We start from the raw sequence: 21,935 nt of genomic DNA, 5'->3' as shown, positions 1-21,935 counted from the left end.
CTATGTGAACGGGACCCCGGTAAAGCGGCTACCTGGAGTGGCGGTGCCATCAGGCACAGTCCATGGGCGGGTTTGCTCGATTGGTACAGGTTGTAAACGGGATCACCAGGCTATTAATGCATCTGACCGGTTTGTAGTGTCTTATCTTGATTTCAAACTTGGGACTGCATTAATCATTACTACAAGACAAATCACTTGTATAGATTTTGAACTAGATGATGAAAAAGATCGATTTAATCCATCGTCACCAAACTTAATTTAGCAATACAGGTGAATAGCAGTAATCCTGACCCAACAACGGCCAAAGGGCACTTGACAGACCCCATTTCATGCCCGGTTGACTCTCCTACCAGGTCCCATATGGGAAATGGAGACAAGCCCCATAGGAAGAGGTACCAGGACCACACATTATCCCCAGAGAATGGTTGCACGCTGATAGATAAGCAGAGTGAGACATCAAGTACAAGTCAACCAGTACATCACTGGGACAGCTGATCCGCGGGAGAGTTTCATTATCCTTTCTATCAGAGACAAGGCCCAGATAAGGAGTGCAGAGTCAAAGCCAGAACGCAGCAAATCAGTTCCACACCTATGTAAACTAATGGTTTTAGAGGAATGCTACAAATGAATGGCAAACAGTTGGGGAGTGCAAGTTTGGGGGAAACTCGGTCGTTCATGGCCATGGGAAACAGTGTAATTGTAAAAAATGTTAAACCCGAGAAAGTGGGGAAGACAGTCCTAGAGAAGCATGCAGCCCCTCAGACAGGTGCGGGTCAGTGTGAACACTTAAAGCACCCAAAAAACAAAGCCCCGCTTCCATTTACAATGACCATTTGTGGTGACAGTCTTGAACCGTGCCAATTATGGTGTGAATGTCAAGTTGCTGGTTAGGTCCCAATTTGAGGTTTTTGGGATCACAAGGTGCCAACTAACACTCATGTCATGAGGAAAACATGCATCGAGTGCAGGCTTTTTCAACCAACAGCAAAAAAAAAAAAAAAAGGCACGTTGTCAACTTTTCACAGAGGGAGTTTATTTGTAAATCAATGATAAAGGAGAGGTCGTCCTGATGGCATTGGGGCGAGCTGGGAAGTCTGTTTTGGTCCTATGATAAAGACCTAAGCCTGGAACAGGAAAGTGCAAATCTTTATTTACGATACTCATCCTCCCAATTTCCAAGTCTCCGATGTAAAAACAAAGCGTACCATCAAAGCAGTCTTAAAGTTGATCAAAGTCACAGTGGAATTCGTGCTCAGTAGGAAGGGCCACATTTAACACAACCACATTCTGGAGTTGTAGTCGAGCATTCCAATCAATTCAAGCAACTGGAGCACAGTACAGGATACCTAGGCGTTGTTAAAGAAAAGCTCTGAACTAGAACAATAACCTCACGTATAGTTAACAGGTAAACGACACCCTGGCATTGTGAAAGGCTTAAAAGCGGGATCACTGCTAAGCCAACAGACAGGCTCATGTCCTAAAACACATTGCATAAAAAGAAAAGCCAAGGTGCTCAGACTACTATATAGTGGTGATTTGGCACGACATAAAACTATAACTAAGAACAAAAGAAAAGGACCATTTGCAAAAATGAAGTTTCTTCATTTTTCAGGGAGTGGTGGAAAGGGCAGATTTGCATTTCTGACCAAGTATTTAAATGGTTTCCAGGTATGCAAGGAGCCTAGACCACCAGGTCACTTGTGCGGGAGTCAGTTGTGGAGTACATTCATTTCTGGCTCTAGTTTGGCTAGCTGATGGGCTCTTGTGTCAACATTCGGGCTCGTGGGCATTTACCTCGATTCCTTACCTGCTCCTCAGTCATTTCAGATGCCCTTACTCTGGCATAAAGCAATGTCGCAAGCAACAAAGCATGTCATATGTAGGTTTATGCAAACCGTATAGAAACCTAAAAATAAGGGTGCCATACTGTTACTTCATGCAGATGTACATATATCTGTACATTCTCTCCCTACCTACCCCATTTGTTACATACCCACCCCTGCCTTTCACATAGTCCAATGAACACAGCCTACAGAGGGAGCCAAGAGATTCTCACCATAGTTAACTAGTTAATGTTAAAGGACATTTGTACCGCGCACCATCACCACCGTAGTGGTCCCTTGGCGCTCTGAAAAAGGGATTAGTTCATAGTCTCCGATAGTCTACTCACGAGCAAGGCACCACCCTGACTCACCATGAGCTCAAATAAAGTCTAGCATGGCATGACACAAACTCATAATTAAGCAATAAGCCCCGAGCCGCGGGGGCATTACCAAGTCAGGTAATGCCTCGGGCCCCATGGGGAGGGCCTTAACGAAGGCCCTGGGGCATTACCCGACTCAGTAACGGCCCTGCGGCTCGGGCGTATTGCTATTAGTACCCCGGCCCACAAGACAGGGGTACTAATAGCATTCTTTTTCTGTTCTGAAATGCTGCAGCGTTTCAAAACAAACAAAATAAGTTAAAAAAAAATAGCCGCCGCTGAAGGAAAACAGTCGTTTTCACTTTCCATGGCGGGCATCAAGAGCGGACGAACTGGGGACAGAAGTGTTCCCAGCGCGCTCTCTCTCGAAAACAGAGCAAAAAGAAGGTAAGTGGGGTTGGGAGGAAAAAAAAAAATAAATTAAAAAAAAAAAAGTACCCGAATCCCCGGCGGGGGATGATGGCAGCCTCCAGCCGTGTGGTGGCATGAGCAGCCATTACCCGCTACGAGCCTCCTCATTGGCTGAGGGGCTGCCACACCTTCCCACCAGGGATATGAAAGCAGGGGATTCTGTGTCGGGTAATGTCCCAGCTAGGGCCAATAAGATGATTACATTCCGATTAACCCTCGCTGGGTAGGCACCAAGCTTAAAAATGTACCATACTAGTTTGACCACTCCAATCCCTTACCTTCGGTTACCAAAAACATTCACCTTTAAACAGTCGATACTTTACAACACCAATCGTGGAAGTCACAGAATTTACATTCCGGAGTTGGCCTGGGATGCAATGTATAGAGATGCCAGGGCAAATAAACCACCAAACTTCCAGGTTTGCTGAACCATGTACAACCCTCTCGTGCATCCAACATTACATTGTGTACCAACTTACATTCTCCTTACCAGCCTTGGAAACCAACAAATTCCCTCAACACTTTAGGCAATACATGCCGCACCCTTTTTGCAGAACTCTGGCCCACACAACAGAACGGACATGCTCTTGTTCTATCACTAAACAGTATTACCCCACTGAATCACTCTTTTGAAGCACCTACTGTTTTCTTACTCCTTGCTCAATTTCTTTCCTGCATAAAACTAAGAACTGGATATCCCAGGCAGGGGGTAACAGTATACCATTCCACAGACAAGTCTAGATGCTGTGAAAATGCAATGATGGGCATTTGGCAAAGTAAGGAAGCATACTGCCATAACAAGCAGATGCCAGAACTAAAATCCAGCAAATACATTTCAAAATCAATTTACGCATTTAGTATGAAAAATGACTCCTTTGGTCGTCCAGAATATTGTAGGTAAAAAGGCCAATTTTAATTTCATCCCTATATTTTCCACTAGCTTCAGTAGCCTAGGACAAGTGCTTGGATCAAAAAGCAGAAATAAATGTACCTGTAATAACCAAGATGCAACCCAATAGTATCCCCCATGGGTGTGGGATCCCAAAGGGCAGACTTTGAAGACGGGAAGCCAAAGGGCGCTTTTTTCATCAGACTCCTGTAAAACAGAAAGAAAAATCCATTTAGCAGCAAATATTTCCAATAATAAACTCACCTTAGTGCCGAAGCAAAATACCTCGGATGAGATAGTAATTCATAAACCAAAACTAGCAATAAATAAGGAAAGAAGTTACTTACCTGCAATGTAAAAACGATTTATTTTCGGTGGTCATAACGCCACCAAGGATTAGTCGTCTGCTGTAGGGGGTGTGAGAAAGTAACCAAAAAAGCGACCACATTTTGTGTTTTCTTCCAGAAAAGTGCCAATAAAATGATGTACAAAGAAGCCTGTGTTGTAAGAGCAAGGAACAAATGGTTTGCAGTTCTGAATTCGCCATTTTCCAAGCTTTCAAGAACAGGCAGAGTGTTACCATCAGTTTTGTGAGGCAAGATATATTTACCTTTTTCTTTGTTTTTTTAATAGGACATGCTTGGACTGAATGGAAGAGGAGGGTAGGAAAGCTCAATTGTAAAACAGAAAGGCATACATTTCTGAAAAGTAGACAAAATTCCAAGTTCAAGAAGGGGTCAATAGGGCATGTCAGCAAACAATTATGGACCTAAAATTCCCATATAATTTGGGAAGACATTGGAAAAGTGACATCAGAAAAAAGTATGCGCTGTACATATTTGCACTTGTAAGGTTAAGGACTTGGATATTGAGAAAAGCAATGCACCGCTAAATCCTCCCCCCCCCCCCCCCCCCCGACTCTTCCAGATAGGAACACACATTTTCCATAATGTTTCACAAAACAAAAAATACCACGAGCCAAAAACAGAGCCATGGTACACAAGATTTTTATCCCAAAAGCCTAAACAGACGTACTTAGCATTTGAAAATAAGGAACTAATGTGGTGAAGAATGGCAAGCGTACATTTTTGGAATGAGCACAGGCAGACCTTCTGAAGCATAGGTGACTTGCACAGGTTACAAAAGCATAGATCCTAAAGCAGCGACTAAATGTAGGTCACATTTGGGCAATGAAAGGGTTATGTAACAAAGTGCATTAAGAAATGTATGACAACATCATCAAAACCAAGAGAAAACTAAATGTCCTACCTTCCCCACAGTTGTCCCGATAAAAATGGTACATCATGTGTGGGTGCACTGACCTGGGCGCAAAGGGAAAAGGCTTAACCACTGGCACATCAAACGCCCTGGGGAAAACTTTGGCTTTGTGGACAACCCACAGATTTAGGCCTGGCGTATCACAGCCACCAAGGAAAACGGGCAACCCCATGCATTTTTTAAAGTAGACACCTGGAGGAATCCAAAGAGGTCTGACTTGCGCTAATCGCCCTGGAATTTATTAACCATAAGGCCCCGTAAAACCAAAATGTAAGGGGAAAAAAAGCTGCCAAAATTTTCAGACATTTCCAACAGGAAATCACCGAAACACGCCAGCAACACCACATGTCGTACCTTCCCACAGGCGTCCTTATAAAAGGTACCTCAAATGCGTGGGTGCGCTTACCTGGGCAGAAAAGAAGGCATAGGCCATACCCAAGCCCAACGGCAGTCCCAGGGAGCCCAGATACGGCCACATAGCCCAAGGCATAAATTAGTTTCCAAAAATTGATTAGCAGAGTTTGCTCAATTTCTTGATTAGAAAACACACATTTGATAAAAATATGAGTACAAAATTGCTAATGTCACCAAAAGCCATTTGTACCCAAGACATAAATAAGTAACAATACAGCATTTTTGTGGACTGCTAAAGTGAGACATGAGAGGAGTGTCTGTAAAACGTAATGGTTAGCTGCATGAGTGGACACAAATAAAACTGATACGATGAAGTCAGTCTGTTAGGGCGGATTCTCAAAATTTGCCAATTCCTCACTACCTTAGAAAGCCCCAGCTCTTTTGCTGGACTTAGTGACTCTGTACTTTTTAATTCCGTTTGTGTTTATGTTTATTTTTTTTGATTATGGAGTTACTCCATAGGCATCATCTTTTCATGCGCGTTACACAGCACCCTCAGTGCTGTGACACAGGGATGTCTTTTAGACTTCCCAAAGGTTTAAATGCTTTCTCAGGGATAAACTACCGTTTTCCAGAGAATGTAAAGTGAAATTTATGAGTCTTTCCAAATTCCTAGACCAGCACACACCATCTTACAATGGAGTTCTGGAGGGGTTACATAGTACCCCCCCCCACCGTGTCCAAATACTCATGTAGCAGTAAAATACTACCCATTCCTATTGAAAAGGCTGGCGGCAGTGGTTTAACAACGAACTAGCATTATGGTTTTTCCCCGACCACGTACACCGGTAGCTAAAGAATACGGGAGCCATGTTTTTCAAGATGGCGCCTAAGTCCCTTTGTTTAAACAGGTCCCTTCTTTTTTTGCGGTTTCTTTTTGGAAAGGTCCTTCTAGTGTTTGTCTCTGCGCGCCAAACAATGTTTGGTCCCTTTGTTTGTATGCCTTTGGCGGGCATCAGGACTGAAGACTGCCTCTGGCATCTGAGTGTCGGGGGTGGGCAGACGTGAGGGAGGTGTCCAGACTTATACCAAAGGTTGGTTTGGCTAACACCTGTAGTCCTAAGTGTGTGTAGTGGTCCCAGAGGGTACTGCATGCAATTCTGTCTAGTAGTTCGACCACATTAAAAAGGAAATCACGTGCATAGTAAACCCTGTGAAGAATTTTCAATTCGACAAGCCCAAGTTGAGCTCGGGTGGCTATCTTCCACAGGGACATCAAGGCTTCCTTCCAATCTTCCAGTTCCAGTGTACCCACACCTTCTTCCCATTTCTGCTCAAGTTTTACGAAGGAATGAGACTGGAAGTTGAAGGTAACCTACTAGAGCGATGAGATAACCCTCTTAGGGATCAGCTCAATGTTGAGGTTAGCCTCCGTCGGGGGACTGTGCCGGGAGATCAAAACCCACCCCTGAATTGCATGACCGTACCATGTTCTAACTTTCTTACAAGAATGTTGATAGTGAAAACCAACATTTCTCAAAAGGACATTGTTCAGCAACAAACGAGTGACCCTCTCCTAGCAAAGCAAAACGCAGCTTACAAACTTTCGGAAGATCTTTATTGCCACATAGGGGGGCACTCCATTATCACTAGTGGCCATCCAAGAACCCCGGCGGTCGCTCGGGACATGGAGGAGATTACTATTGCACTCTCTCCATTTGCCCCTTTGAACTTGCAGTGAACAGGGGAAAAGAGTGAGGAGAGGGCAAAAGAGAAACGCAGAGCGAGTTGTGCTTTTATTGGACACAGCAATTTAAAATAGCAAGTTGTGCTACACAAGTGTCGGTTTAATTAGCAAATCTACAAAATTGCATAGCAAATTTCTATGCAACATGCCTATTTTATGCCTTGTACCCTTCCGCACCCGCTCTCGAAGGGAACTGCTCTAGACCGGCCAGGAGTGCTGCCCCCGGACTTGGGCGTCTGCCCGCACGTGGATCGACCCGCCCCCAGCCCACTGGCGGTCTTGGTACGTCCAGGCAGGGTTCCCACTCCACCCCAAAAGGCGTAACGCAGCTAGAGATCTAGGATGGCTGGGGGCACTAAGACGGGCAAAGCAGCCCCTCCCCCCCCACCCCCCAAATATCTTTTCCTTGGTGGATTAGTGGTCCTTACTGCTTCCCAGGGTTTGCAAAAAAACATGACCAGACACTCAATGTTGCCGCCCCACCCCAGGGAAGCAGAAAAGATCTGCCCCTCCATGGGATGTGGGGGAGGGTGTAGGATTCCGGAGGGTGCTGGCACTACAGGCATACGGCAAGGATCCCCCCCCAGGCCCCATGTGTGCCCCTGGAAAAATTGGCTTACATTGTTTTGCCGTCCATGGGGACAAATTGGTGCAAAATACCACCCATCAGCCACCAAAGAAGGCAAAGCATTGCGGGTTTTGTTTTGTGGGGGTGGTGGGCTGTTGAAATTAATGTCCTGGTGATCTAGTGGACATTGCTGGTAGCAATCACCTTAAGTGAGGGCTCGTTGGAAAGGGGAGAGTTTCCCCTTTCCAACGAAGCCTCACTCAAATAAAATGCCATTTCAGCATGCAAAAGCGTGCCTGCGAAATACATACATTTAAATTCCTCATGCCGACAGCATGCAACTGCGTCATCACAGCTGCACCCTGACACATAAGGCGAGGTTCCCTCCCCCCCCTTCACAGCCTGTGGGTTGGGAGGAGTTGATCTACACCCACCAGAGGTGAGTAGTGCAGGGGACGAGCCACCTCGCCCTCTGCACTGAACGTAGGCACTCTTATGCGAAAGTTAGTCCTTTCAAGTTGGATCATTCTTACTACCTTATATGGCTGGTGATCCATCCAAGTTTCGTTGTTGTCGATTCTAATTTTCATTGAAATTCTATTGGGTCCCTTTCATTATTAACCTTCCGCCTTCATTCTTCACTTTATTTCAGGATGGCGGCCCTGTGTGTGCGATTGGAATCAACAACGAAACGTAAAGTGATCACCAGCCATATACGGTTTTAAGATAGAAAAGTAAGAAAGATCCAACCAATTGCAAAGGACTAACAAACAGACCTGTGAACCTTTGCATAAGGAACTTAGAGAACCTATTAATGAACATATATGATTCATCCACGATAATATGAACAATGAGAATCAACCATCCTACAGGACAAGATTAATAAACAGTATACAGCAGTTATGGACAATAGCCCATATTGAATGTAGGTTTAGAAAATAAAAAAAAGAAAAACTGGACACAGCACCATGATGATGTAATAACAATGAAATATGTTTCGCCAAACAGAAATTGATGATACTGTGATGGAACAATATTATAATGAATGGTACTGGTATCCAAGATAACTAGATTTGGGGAAAAGTACATACAAATTAGTCCCTAAACTAGATAAGTGTTACCGTGACTTGACAAAGCCCGGGTACAGGAAACATACACGTGCCTCCAATAGAATGATGTTTGCACCCATGTTCTTGTTTAGAATTACAGTGGCAATTGCGCTAATTGTGTAAACAAATTACCTAGGCTTACTGAATTTCTGCTAAAAGTGACAGTTTTTTTGCACAGATAACTTCACACAAACTTACATTTCCTGACTGACTAGTAAAGACCAGTCTTAGGTTTCTGCAGCAAGACACTACTTAATATATATCATTAGACTTGATAATATATCAGAGTGGGGCACAGGCACAATATTCACTCCCCTCATCAAACCCTAGTCATACAGTCCCACCCCACTATTCTGGGCAATTAATAGACAGTTTTACAAAAACTCTAATTTAAAATAATTAAAGTAAATTCCAAACAAAATAGTGTCCTGTCGAAACACGTTCCCTTACCCCAAGAACCCTACATGTGCAACGCTGTTGCAAAAGAAACTGTTTCTCTTTTCCTGATCGTAGTAAGATAGATTTAACAGGCTTGGTTTCCTCCATTTATTTGTCCGATCTACAATGCTTCCCTACCCAGTCCCTGGAAAATCCAGGCCACTCAGTGCACACCTTCCGTTCCACTACCCAGAGTACAGTGACAATTACCTCAGCGTGAATCAGGGCTATCAGGATATAGATTTGGCCAATACCGACAGGCGTCACAAAAATTTCAGAGACGGCGTAGGAACAGAGCTTGTGGGACTCCAATCCAACTTCTGAATAGGCACAACAAAGCAGTTGGCATGCACCGACCCCACTAGCCACCGGCCAAGAACAGTGCAGACCTGGTTCTGCAAGAAGCCATACCAGTCTCCCCTTGTGGGAACGGAATCTAGTCAGTCTAAAGAAGTGCCACTACAACCTAAAGCCCAGTGTAATTTACGTATACAAACTACTTCCCAAAAACCTGTAAATGTCTGGATAAAGGGCACAGTTAAACTCAGGGGGTCTCAACTTAGACAACTCCCTCTGCAATTTGAGATGGAAGAGATTAGTGCTGAAAAAAAGCCTTCGAAAACGAAACAGGGCTAATGCACAAACAAAAACCGGATAGCTATTTAGACAGGTTCACTGAAGTCACGAAGAGACAGTCTGAATGGAAAACCCAATCTCTGGAAAAAGACACAAGAGAAACTGCAAGAGCAAGCAAAATCATTTAAACAGTACTCCAACCTATCAGGACGCAAGCATAATCTCAGTTTTAACCGCTTACGCCCGGTCATCCAAAGGGTACCTTCACCGAATGAATCACCAGAGGAGATGCAATACCTATAATCCCACTATCCCTATAACCCCGCTATCGTAAACCTTGCACCCAATTCCCAGCCAAGACAGCTGTCCATCCCAGAGTCTACTACTACCCCACTACAGAGTAGCCTTCGTCAAATCGACAGCCCTGATTCAGCTGTGAATGGACTGCATGTCTATTATCAGTATACCCCGATACTCACGCCTGTTAGCCCAAGACAACTGTCAAAAAATACATTCTCTATCCTCTTTGGATCCCCTTTGCAGGTCATACCCGGCACCTTCAATGGGTTCCCCAGTTCCCCAACGTCCAGTAATGTAACTACATTCCCTCTCGAGCAACTCCCGGGAGGAGGAAACACCGGAGTCACCATGTAGGAGTAGGAGCCCCACTGATCTTTTTAACACTGTCCAAAAATTTCCAATGATTTGAAAAGATCCTGTCAATTTCCATTTAAGTTCCAAGAGGAATTACAGGAGTTACAGACCAACATGCGTCAACCATATCCAACTGTTGAGAGCGGCTCTCCCCACTGACAAGTTTGCATTACTCAAGCAGCTATGAAACTGGCCAGATGAAGAAACTGATGGGTTAAAGGTTGTTACTGATAGATTAGTACAGTCAATTGAGATCTGTTACTGGAAGACGGATCGGGCGTAAATAAATGCTTGCAAACAAGCCATGGGTGACAATCCGGCGGACTATCTTATACGACTGAAGCAATGCTTTGCACAGTATTCTGGAATTCTAGACGAGACCAGTGTGGCTGTATTAACACAATTTGTTATGTCACTTCCTTCAAAGGTGACTGGTTGTTGTAAAGGTCCAGATCCAACGCTGCCAATTGCACAAGTAACCTGGTGACATTGTGGCGAGGACATCATTGAACGCAGAACTGCTTGCATAAAATGAGATAAGCAAGCGCAGCGCGAGAATTCCCAGAGGGGGAACTCAGAGGATCGGTGCTTGAGGGGCAGTAGGAGGTAGTTTTATGGAGCTGGCACACGGTGGGGGTGTAAGCTACTGTAAGGGGGGGGCTTATAGTGGAGGGAGCTTATATATGGGGGTTTTCTTAGAGCAATATGTCAACAGTAGAGAAGCCATTTTGGTTTTAGGCTCACGTTAAGAAGGCATTTCTCGAAGACAGCTCATAAGAAAAGAGCTGCATGCCCTTGTGTGATGAGCAGAACATATTTTCTGAACATTCAGCAGAGACAGTGGGCTGCAATGTTGCACGTCTGAAGGTTCCCAGGAGAACGCAGTCACAGCAAAGTTACTCTAAGAGATACTTCGAGACTACCAAGCAAGGTACCTGGTTGCACAACGAAAACTGGCAGAGAATAGAAATTAAATACTGTTAATTAAACTCCAGCCATGGTGTGGTACACATTTTGCAGATCACACTTTGTACCAAGGTGCAAGGAACGAGCTGGGATTCAGAGGGTTGGGACTCTGGGACCATGGCGGGGGAGATGGGGAGGTCCAATCAGCAGAGAGGTTACGGAGTCCCTAGGGTGCAACATTGTACAGTGTTCTCGCTGATGTCCACAGGTCACATCATTTGTCAGACTCAGAGTGAATGCCTCGCACCTTGCTACCTAAAGCTATTCTGTATATTGGACAATGAATTGCAAAATTAATGATTGCGACTGTTCAGCACAAAAACGTAATTTAGGGGCAATGTTAGAAGGTTTGTGATGTCAAGAGGGGTGTTCATGTTATTGTGGCCAAATGTTGTAGCATGGTATAACTCAATGGCCTTCCCCTACTCTGACCAGGACCCGGGGAAGACTAATCTAAACCAAAGAAGTGTTGTGTCAGGAAAGGATTTCTAAAAGGAAATGAATTCCTAATAACTTAATCAGTGTCACAGATTATGGAGGATGCATCAATCCCTGGCAGTTTCAAAGCCCGGGATATGGCAACCAAATTAAATGGAGATGTGGAGGTTTTTGTTTTCAACCTTGCGTATTGCAAGTAATTTATTTTGAATTTCTTTTGTGAGCTCATTTAATCAATACATCATGTATTTAGATGGTTAAGAGATATTTTTGCATATAATCCAAAAGGAGAACAATTATAAATAAAATCTAAACATAAAACAGTACATGTATTTCCTACACAAGGATAGGAGAAGTTGTGGAAGGCAATTAAGATCATTCAACATATATTTGGATATAGGGGACTTGCGCAGTCCGACCAATCAGCATCTCTGACCTGCCGTAAGAATGCAACCAAATGTTGCATGATCTTTTGACGTGTTTGGATAAAAAGTTCAGCAGCAGTGGGCGACAACGGCTCACTGCATTATCTTCAGTTACACGAACGGTCCGAATTGTGCTTCCCAGCTGTTTGAGTCCAATAAACTTGTGTTACTTCTTGCTTGGCGTATGCTCCCTTTTTTTGGATTACTTTCTTCCCTTGGATGGAGGGACCCTTGGTACAAGGTATACAAATCGATCTTGAATGGTTGGGAAGCAAAGGATTTGACAGAGGTTTTGCTGGTTGCACAGCACTTCATGAAAAAGGCAGAAAGACAAAAGAGGAAAGTAAAGTATCAAAGCTAAACATACGGCATTACAAATTTGGCAGTGCCGCCAAGGTAGAGGAGGTTTACTAACAATGTCTGAAGGGGACGGGGAGGGGAGCGGGTCAGGGAAGAGTGCACTTTCTAACAAGCGGAACGTGGGAATTGTAAGGAAAAGCATACTGTGAATAATGATCAGTTAAACTATTGTAAAGAATGTGTGCACTGTAAAGCAGTGTCCCAACTGACCTCAGTATGACGGACGAGGTAGCCAGCCAACTGTTCCAATTGGTCTGGCTCTACCTCCACATTTGCTAATCAAATGGCACTTTGCTAGCAAAGCATTTAAGTTACCCTGTTCAATGAAAGCAAAGCTTGCCTGCAATGCTCTCTTACACACACCTCGCGCCTCAGGCGCTCTTTACTCTCCATTCGCTGCACGTTCAAAGATGATATATGAATATATGTGAGAGAGACAGAGAATTCTCAGAAATGTGCCAATTCCCTTCTACCTTCGAGACCCTCAGCTCTTTTGCTTGACTATAATTTTTTAGCCTGGAGAGGGCGAGACCTTTTTCCCACTCATGTATTTTTATGTGATCTGAACACTATTTCTTTTGGTTTTGGTGTCTGACAAACTCCATAGGCATCATTGTTTTACACTGACACAAAGCACCCTCCAGTGCAGTGGCACAGGGAAGTCTTTCAGATTCCCCTAATGTTTGAATACCTTCTCTTGGTTAAACTACTGTTTCCAAGAGGAGTGAGTGAAATGGACTTTACTTATATTTGTAACTTTCTAGACCCCAGCACACACCATCTTACAATAGGTTGCTGGAGTGGTTACTTAGTATCCCCTTTGTCTAGTTTCTCAATTAACATTTTTATGTTACCCTTTCTACAATTAATGGCTTGTATTTGTTTTATTTATATAGTGCAGACCAGGCCCAAGAGCAACCAGGCGCATATCTTAGAAGAATGTTACAGGCATGACATATAGTTAGTGGTCACAATAGATTGTGAACAAAATTTACAGTTGACATAACAGTTCAGAACAACAAACAGTGCAGTAGTGACGGAGAAAAGCATAACAAGGGACCCTGTGGGCCAACCAGGATCAGTAGAACGCCAAGACCGGGAAGCTGGCGCCCCCAGCAGATTGGAGCTTAAATCTAGGGAATCACAAGACCTTGGGATTGTGCAGATCTGAGTACTCGCGATGGTATATGCTGTGTAAATCGTAAGGCAAGGTACACATGGGCCTGATGGTTTATGCATTTGAATGCGAGGGGCAGTATTTGAGTGAAATTCTTTGGGCATCAGAGCCAGTTGAGGTTCTTCATGGTTTCTGAGATGTGAGAAGAGCGGGGGATATTGAGGGCCGCTCTGATGGCATTATTTTGGGTAATCTGAAGTTTGTTAAGGTTGCCCTGGTTGGTGCCTTGGTACAGAGCGTTGCAGTAGTCCAGTTTGGACATAACCAAGGTCCTAGCAAAGGTGATGCAGTTCTGAGTGGTAAGGAATGGGCGACAGGCTGAGATCAGTTTGCAGGTGTAAGCAGATGCGGTAGCTACTGCATTGGTTTGTCTAGTGAGAGTCAAGGAGGAGTCCAGATAAATACCCAAGGTTTTAGTATCTTTGGATACTTTAATTATGTTACCGTCAATGTTAAAGGAACCGAACAGAGAACTCAGTATGTTGAGTCTCTGTTGCGTACCTAGGATGAGAAGCTCAGTCTCGTCATCGTTGAGGCACAGCTCGTGTTGGGCCATCCAGGCTTGGATGACAAGGTAGATGTCATTGAGTATCTGGGTGTCATCGGCGTAATTCGTGTAGGTAACGCCCAGATAGTCAAGCACATCAAATAGTGGTTTGGTGAAGACATTGTAGAGAGTTGGGGAGACACAGGACCCTTGAGGGACTCCACAAGGGACTGGTGTGGGATCAGCCAATGAGGACGGAGAGAAAACTCATGTGCCTATTGTCAAGGAATGACCTGATCCAATTGGATGCATTGTCGGAAAAGTGGGCGGCGGACTTCAAATGCCGACATAGTATTTGGTGATTGACCAAATCGAAGGCAGCAGATAGGTCCAGTAGTAGTAGAAGGGCCAATTTGCTGTTGTCTTTAAATGTCCTCAATTTGAGTTTTGGAGGGCCAAAAGAGCTGTTTCAGTCCCGTGCTTAGGTCTGAAGCCAGATTGTCTTGAGCCAAGTAGGTTGTTAGTTTCCAAATAGTTCTGAATATGCAGGTATGCTGCTCTGTCAAGTATTTCGAGTAAGAAAGGTACGGTAGTGATAGGTCTGTAGTTAGTTGGTGTTTCGGGGTCTAGAGTCGGTTTTTTTAGGAGAGGGATAACCCATGCGTCCTTTAGGTTATTGGGCACCGTTGCAGTTAAGAGAGGCGAGTTAACGAAGGTGGTTATAAAAAAGGAGCAAGGACATGTGCCGCTTCCTTAATAGGTGCTGGGAAAGAGTCACCTTGACAATTAGACGGTTTTACGTTGCGAATGGTGTTTGACCTAGAGGATGGCGAGTGGGGTGAAGCTAAAAAGGGCGTGAGAAAAGGAGGTCGTGGGAGTTATGGAGGGTTTGGTAGGGGGGGGGGTTGGTGAGTAAGGTGGTTTGTTTGGCGTTAATTTAAGATTGCAGGATGGTGATTTTGTTGAGGAGAGCGTTTTGGATGTTATTGCACCAATTACTGTCTTTAATGCAAGTATCAGCAGCAGGGGAGGGGGATTCTAATTCTTTAAGGATCTTAAATAGCTCCTTAGTGTTGGATTGCGCTTGGGAGATATGTATGTTGTAAGTCTCCTTTTTGGCTTGTAGGATTGCAGCCTTGTAGTTGTGGGTGGTGATAATGAGGCGATCTAGGGTCACATGGGTGGCTCTTCCGGAGTGATTCAGCTTTACGTTTTTCTTTACGTACGGTTCGTAACTGTGGGGTGAACCAGGAGTTCAGGTGGGCTTGTTTAGCTTTCCGTAATTTGAGCAGTGCTATATTGTCAATGGCTTTAAGCAGTGTTTGATTGAAGATATCTACTAGGACTGTGGGGTCATTGCAATGGGGCTGGAGCCCCTCCGCACCAGCAGCCGTGCCTTTGCTTCCCTTCATAGCTGGAGGCTGTATTTCATCGAGCAGCGGAACACAACGAAGCTCCTGTGTTTTCTATGAGAACAACTGACTGATTATTTAACTTGTCTATGAAGATTTTCATCAGAACTGGACCTGACCATTTGACTGTGGCTTAGCTGGTTTGCCAAAGGTCCATGTTCTTGATCCTACTGGCTTTGGCAATGCTGGTTCCTCCATAAACTTGAATTGTAAACACATTTTTAGTAAGGAAACAGACCGCCTAAATCACTATGGGAGATTGTACATTGTTACTTACCTATACATTGTTACTTAGCAGTTGCTAGCTGTGTTCTGTCTAACCTTTACTTCCCTCAAACTGAATTTTGCTAAGTTGATACATAGAAGTGCTTTTACAGAGCTTAACTGTAGTCACTGTGTGCTGGATATCAACAGTATAGAAAAAGTTACTCATCTGCAATATTGTTCTTTTTATAATCGTATTCCTTTTCTAAGTGTATATTATTGTTAGTTGCTACATTTTATACTTGCTTATGTGCTTTGTATATATATATATGTATTTTAATATGACTTTACGCAAGTAAGTATTTTCTTGGATCGCTGTATGAACCAATGTATTTGTACTGCTCTACAGCTCACCTAACTCCCTCCTCGCATAAGCATGGCTGCTCAGCCACTCTACCGACTTCTGTTGTATAGCCCTATATTAAAAGATGGGTCCCCAATACCAAGAGATAGGTCTTATGAAGTCTAACACCAGTAGGACTTCAGAAAAACTTAGCTAACACACACTGATCAAAAAGCCAGTCAAGGCACTACAGTATGCAAGCACTACAGTATGCAAGCAATGGAAAGCCAAGAACACTGTACCATTGGTTGACTGAAAAAAAAGTGTCACCTGGACATAAGGCCAAATGCAACTCATGCAGGAGATTGCAATACAGGGATCGAAATTACTGGGATCCATTTATCGCCTGGATATAGCCTAAAACAGCCTGGTAACCTGGACACCGACACCTACGCCTACCATGAGCTATTTTTGGCCATACTAACATACATATGTGATATTAAAAGTCCGGTTGGGATAGTGGAGCTTCAGGGAACGTTTTACAAGATATTTAAAAGCGTAATAGACAACAAAAAAGTTGCAGCTCATGTGGAAGTTAGATTCGCTACCCGCTATGTATTAGCTACTCATTCTGAAGCAGTGCAAGCAAGGTGGCGAAAAAGAGGTTTAGGTTAGGCCCAAAAAAGCATCGATAAAAACAATCCAAGTGTTCAATAAAGATACGCACGTCTTGCAAGGAATAAGTATATGCAGACACAGGAGGGGCAGTCAGCCCTGCAACTGAGAACTCACTCGACACGCTGACAAGTACATCTTTTAAAGACAAATAAATAAAAGAATATTCATAAAAACATGTCCCATACAGATTAACCGGACATGTCCTATTGGCTAACCCCTATACAAAAAGCTAAACATCATCAACCCCAATGGTCAATCAAGCATCTGTGATGACATAAGTACAACCCCTTGGGAAGAATACAAAATAATTAAATGTACAGAAGCTCCAAAATGCAGTGTAATCAACAGACCGGGCCCAACTCAAAAAACGGCACAACTCTTGCTAACATGGCCAACAGCTCTATGTTACTAAAAAAAATCAAATCTATCCTACTTGGATGTTTGCCCTATATGGCACTTCAGCACCCCTTCATCAACTACCAAACATATTCTGAGTTCTCCCAAATACAAAGCACACTAAATTAACCAACGTCAGCTACAAAGCCCTTAAAAATATCCTGGGTCAAAACTCGAAAATAAAAAAATAAAATATACAAAATCAGCAATAGCTGCAGCTGCTCCTCCCTTCGCCATGTGATGCACTCAGCTAACTATGAAAAGCGTGTGTACACACGTGTTGAACCAAATGCCAAATATACTGACCCTAAATGACCAGCCCTCCTTGCTAATAGAATTTGCACAGTCTGAACCTCCTTCCACGTTTGGGACGTTGCACTTTCATGCCAATAGTGAGCTATAAAAAAATGGCAGTAAGGCGACAGGAACAGATTGATGCAACAGTTATGATAAATCAGCGCAGGTATGAGAGGTAACAAGACCCCAAGAACTGACATGAAAGAAATGTAAAGAGGAAAGCAAAAGGGAAGGAAATGTAAAGAAACGCTAAGAATCAACAATAGTGCTAAATACAGTGCATATTAGTGAATGACATTTATTAACAGTTTTGAAATTTTCAAAAAAGTCATGGGGCCTCATTACGGGTCGGGCGGTCCGGAAATAACAGTGGCAGTAAACCCGCTGCCACTGTTAATTCCAGACTGCGCGATCTAGAGTCCTGCAGGCGGGAGGTGGCGTCCCTGCCAGGGACTCGTAATGAGGCCCAAGATCTTTTGTCAGGCACTTCACAATGGCTTTTCTGACGTGGGCACATACCAATATTAAATAGTTATTCAAATATAGCTTGGTTTAGATCTCTAAAATTATTTTGGTCTTGCTGTACTCATCTAGCTTAAGCCATTCATTAAATGTACACCATCCAAATCATTTGTAAGACTTCACAATAATTCCTGGGTCACAATGAGTTAACTCCTGGTCAGAGGGAAATCCTGACACCCTACTACTTGCTACTTCCTGCTCCTGACCCAAAAATTCAATTTTCAACCTATGCACGTCTGTGGCCAAATTGGATGAAACTCGCTAGGTTTAGGGTATGTTACCAAAGTGGTGCTTTTTGTACTCGTTTGAAGCATACAGGATAATGGTTAAAATATGTCTGTTGATGCAATCAGAAAATAAGCAAGGGTGTCAGACGTGAGAATTAATAAAATATCCTGGATTAGGAGGCAAGTGAAGGTGGTTCACGCCAATTACTGCAATACCCACATGTATTCACACACACAACGAAATCGACACGTGAGACAGCTGTTCAGAAATCTAGGGACAGGCACCATGTAGTAAAGCGGATACCATCCTCTGTAATACCAGAAAAATATGCAAGACAGGAAAAGATGGATTTTGACACCTCAACCTGGGAAGGAAGCAGGGGCGCACATGTTATTTCCACCCACAACCTCCGTCCCAAGCAACAATAGCTGGTCATACTGAGGCATTGCAAGACCTCAGTGTAGGGACGTTTTTGTTGAAATATGATCAGGAGATAAACTACAAAAACAGCGTAAAAATACCACATAGCAAAAGGAAAATAAACCCATCTAAATTCACTTGGCGCTATTGTTTTGCACATTAAACAATGGATAAAGAGAAGGAAAAAAAAAAAGAAAAAGCCACCCTCAACTTTACGATAATCACGCTCCCACTATTCCACAGATCCCGCGCACAGGACTGAATAGCCATAAGACCAGTAGACATTTAAGGAATAGTGCGCTCAAAAAATGATTTGTATTAAAAGATGGGCAATAAACAAAAACCTATATTAAACATCTTTTTAAAGAAAGTTCCTATATAAGCTTTTGAGCAGGCGAGGGTCAAAGTGTTTACATGGGAACATCCATTTTGTCATTTCAAGCAGCCCCCTCTGTTCATGTTAAGCTCTGCTCTGGCAGCACTAATCAAGCAGCAAAAGCCCCATACCTGGAGCTTTTGCTTACTGCAGCTAGAGCAGAGCTGAACATTGAGAGGAGGCTGCCTTCACTTTTATGTTTTCGGTGCTCCCAAAGCCCAGGGAGGCACCGAAAACTAAAGGCAGAGCAATTATAAATACTTCGCCGGCAGAGTTCTCAGAATCGCTGTCACTTTCTTTTCTAGTTTCACGTGCAGGAAACTAGAAAAGAAAGTGGCAGCAATTATGAAAACTCTGCCGGATGCCGGCAAAGTATTCATAAGTGCCTGGACTTGCCTACAAGCAAAGGAGCAGCAATTATAAATACAATGTTGTATTTATGATTGCACTGGTTTTCTTTCTAAGTTTCCCAAGCACCTCTGGCCAGAGAGAGCCCGGGAATCTTAGAAAGAAAACCAAGGCAATCATAAATACAACATTTTATTTATAAATTGCAGTGATTTGTTAAGAAAAATAAAAAAATAAAAATACAGCCTTCCTGTCTGCATTTTCTGCTCTTCGGCAATCATGAAGCAATAGCCACCCAGTGGTAGCCTTGGTTTATTACAGCTGGCTGACTTTTGCTTATTTGGTGCCTCAATGGCAGAGCTTAACAGCAGCACAGCAGGTTCGTCCATTTCACAAAATGAATGCCTCCTAGTGTTTGAAATGTTCGAGTTTCAGCCTCATATGCTAAAAAAACTTTACATAGGAACATGGCTTAAAAACATTTTATATATATGTTGGATTATGGGCCATCTTTTTTAGCCAAAAACATTTTTGAGTGCACTATCCCTTTAAGGGAATAAACCAATTTTCACACTGGAATTTCGATCACCTCTTTGATCATGCAAATTATCACTGAAGTCTGGGGAAAAGCAAAAAATAATAAATAAATAAAATAAAAAATAAACACCTATAAAGAAAAAAGAAAGTGCTCGTACCTGGTGTTAGAGTTGCTCTCCATTCCATTTAATGTGGCTTCAATGATGTGTGGAGGAAGGTTCTTCACATTTATCGGTATGCTCATCTTTTCAAACCAAAAAAACAAAACAAAAAAAAAGCATAATAAATATAGGAGGGTAATGACAAGAATAAAAGTCTGCTGGTGTAAAAACTAGACACAGCTTCTCACTAAGGCACTTCGACTGCGATAAAATCAAAGTACTGAAAAAAATAACTCGAGCAAATAGGGTACAAAAATTGGACACGTACACAAAATGGTTTACTGTGGTTCAATCCATGAGGATAGTAAGCCTCCTAGCAGCAGAAGTAAAAAAATGTGATATTTTATTGAAGAAATGTCGCCAAGTGGCTAGGTTAGCCCATTTAAAGTCTAAAAATCTTGCAGCCAATCGCATGGCCTCATAGTACCGATATGAGCATATGCTACAGACCAAAAAACTTGCACAAAACCCACTGCTTTGGATTAAACACTGCCCAAGACAACCGTACTCAGTTACAGCGAACAAATAACTGCAACAATCCCACTTCTCCCACTGCAGCGGGCATCCGCATCATGAAACATTCCACCTGGTAAGAGGCCCAGTTGGTCCTCCTCTTTGCCCAATGGTCCAGCTCCCCCCTGTTACCAAGGTATGTACCACCTACCGAAACACTGCCCTGCATCGCGGCATCCCCTGCCTTGCTTTAGACAAGGGACTGGTGCACACTGGGGTAGGGAGGTGTAGCTGACTCACAACCAGATGCTACCAGGTTTGTTCGCACCCTCAGGGTCGCGCCATGTGAAAAAATGCCAGTCACCTTCCCCTTATGCTGTTATGCTGCATGGGCACCGGCACCCGAGTGCCACCACTCTGATCACCAGCTCTACTGGGCCACTGCCCCTGGAGGTAATGATCCAAGTGCACCCAAATGTGGCCTTCTACCCCACCAAACTTCTGCCCCCGGCGACCTACGATGCAACGACTTTCCCGATGCAATGTATCCCTGTATTGCCCACAAGCTTGCGAGTCTGTGCATATCGTCCTGGGCTAATGTTAGCAGTACATGCATTTTTCTGCAAAATGCTGCCTCCTGCACTACTGCCAATGTCACCCAAGATGCTGATAAAATGTTGCCATCTCCTATGCCCTACTGCCAAAACCAGTCCCAATGCATAAGGATGCATCCCTGGCCCATTAACAGTGCTCCAACCCGATAAACCATGCTACTGTTATTTGACATACCCACAAGGTCTACCACGATACTGCCACTCAACCTCAGCTCCATGTCTCCCCCGTCCCCATCTATCACCACCTCCCATAGCCTCATAGCTCGCGCAGCTATGCCACCCAAACACCCTGGCAACAATACCCCACATTCTCCCTTCTTGCCTACTCTGCAATGGATCGCCTCACCGACACACCCGAGAGGCCTACTGGCTGCTCCGAAGCACCATTTATCTCCTCCGGAACGTCTGCATGCTCAAACCTGAACTAGGCTCCCGCCCTCACTTAGACAACCTAGTTGTAGCACTACCATCCTGACACCACCCATAGTACCAGCTGCTCCCCATCAACTCTTGGCGGAAACTCCCCTCCTACTACATTGCCACTACACATGCAAATGGATACACAAGCTACACATCACTCACCCACTTTGACCACCAACTTCCTCATTTGAACATGGCACCAAGCCTAGGCACATCATGCCTACACAGACTTCACACCAGACTGGTTGGCTTGTACTTGGTAACCCATCCCAGTACAAGCAACTCCGATCCCCAAACAGATCAGCCCAAATCACCACCCTGCAGGACCACTTTAAGCACACTGCAAGCGACTGTCCATACCACCAACCTCCACATTCAGTCACATCAACCCAAGCCCACCTCCGGGCCACTCATCACCGCCCTCAGCAGCCCCCCTCCGTACAGAA

At 43.9% G+C, this 21,935-nt stretch overlaps 1 protein-coding gene across 1 annotated transcript in view; it reads right to left on the bottom strand.

Moving 5' to 3' along the window:
• The window catches only part of STIL (STIL centriolar assembly protein), a 327,963-nt gene that overhangs the window by 291,651 nt on the left and 14,377 nt on the right, over window positions 1-21,935 (bottom strand). The window contains exons 2-3 of the mRNA XM_069642242.1: window positions 20,000-20,085; window positions 3,606-3,710 (exon numbers count right to left, since the gene is read on the bottom strand). Coding sequence (XP_069498343.1) covers window positions 3,606-3,710; window positions 20,000-20,085 — 191 coding nt within the window. The remainder of the gene's footprint in view (window positions 1-3,605; window positions 3,711-19,999; window positions 20,086-21,935) is intronic.

Source organism: Ambystoma mexicanum, chromosome 1q (genome assembly GCF_040938575.1).
Source record: "Ambystoma mexicanum isolate Mex_15411 chromosome 1q, UKY_AmexF1_1, whole genome shotgun sequence".
NCBI classification, from domain to species: Eukaryota; Metazoa; Chordata; class Amphibia; order Caudata; family Ambystomatidae; genus Ambystoma; species Ambystoma mexicanum.
Note: the sequence above shows the minus strand (reverse complement) of the source record. Positions and strands in the feature narration are given on the sequence as shown.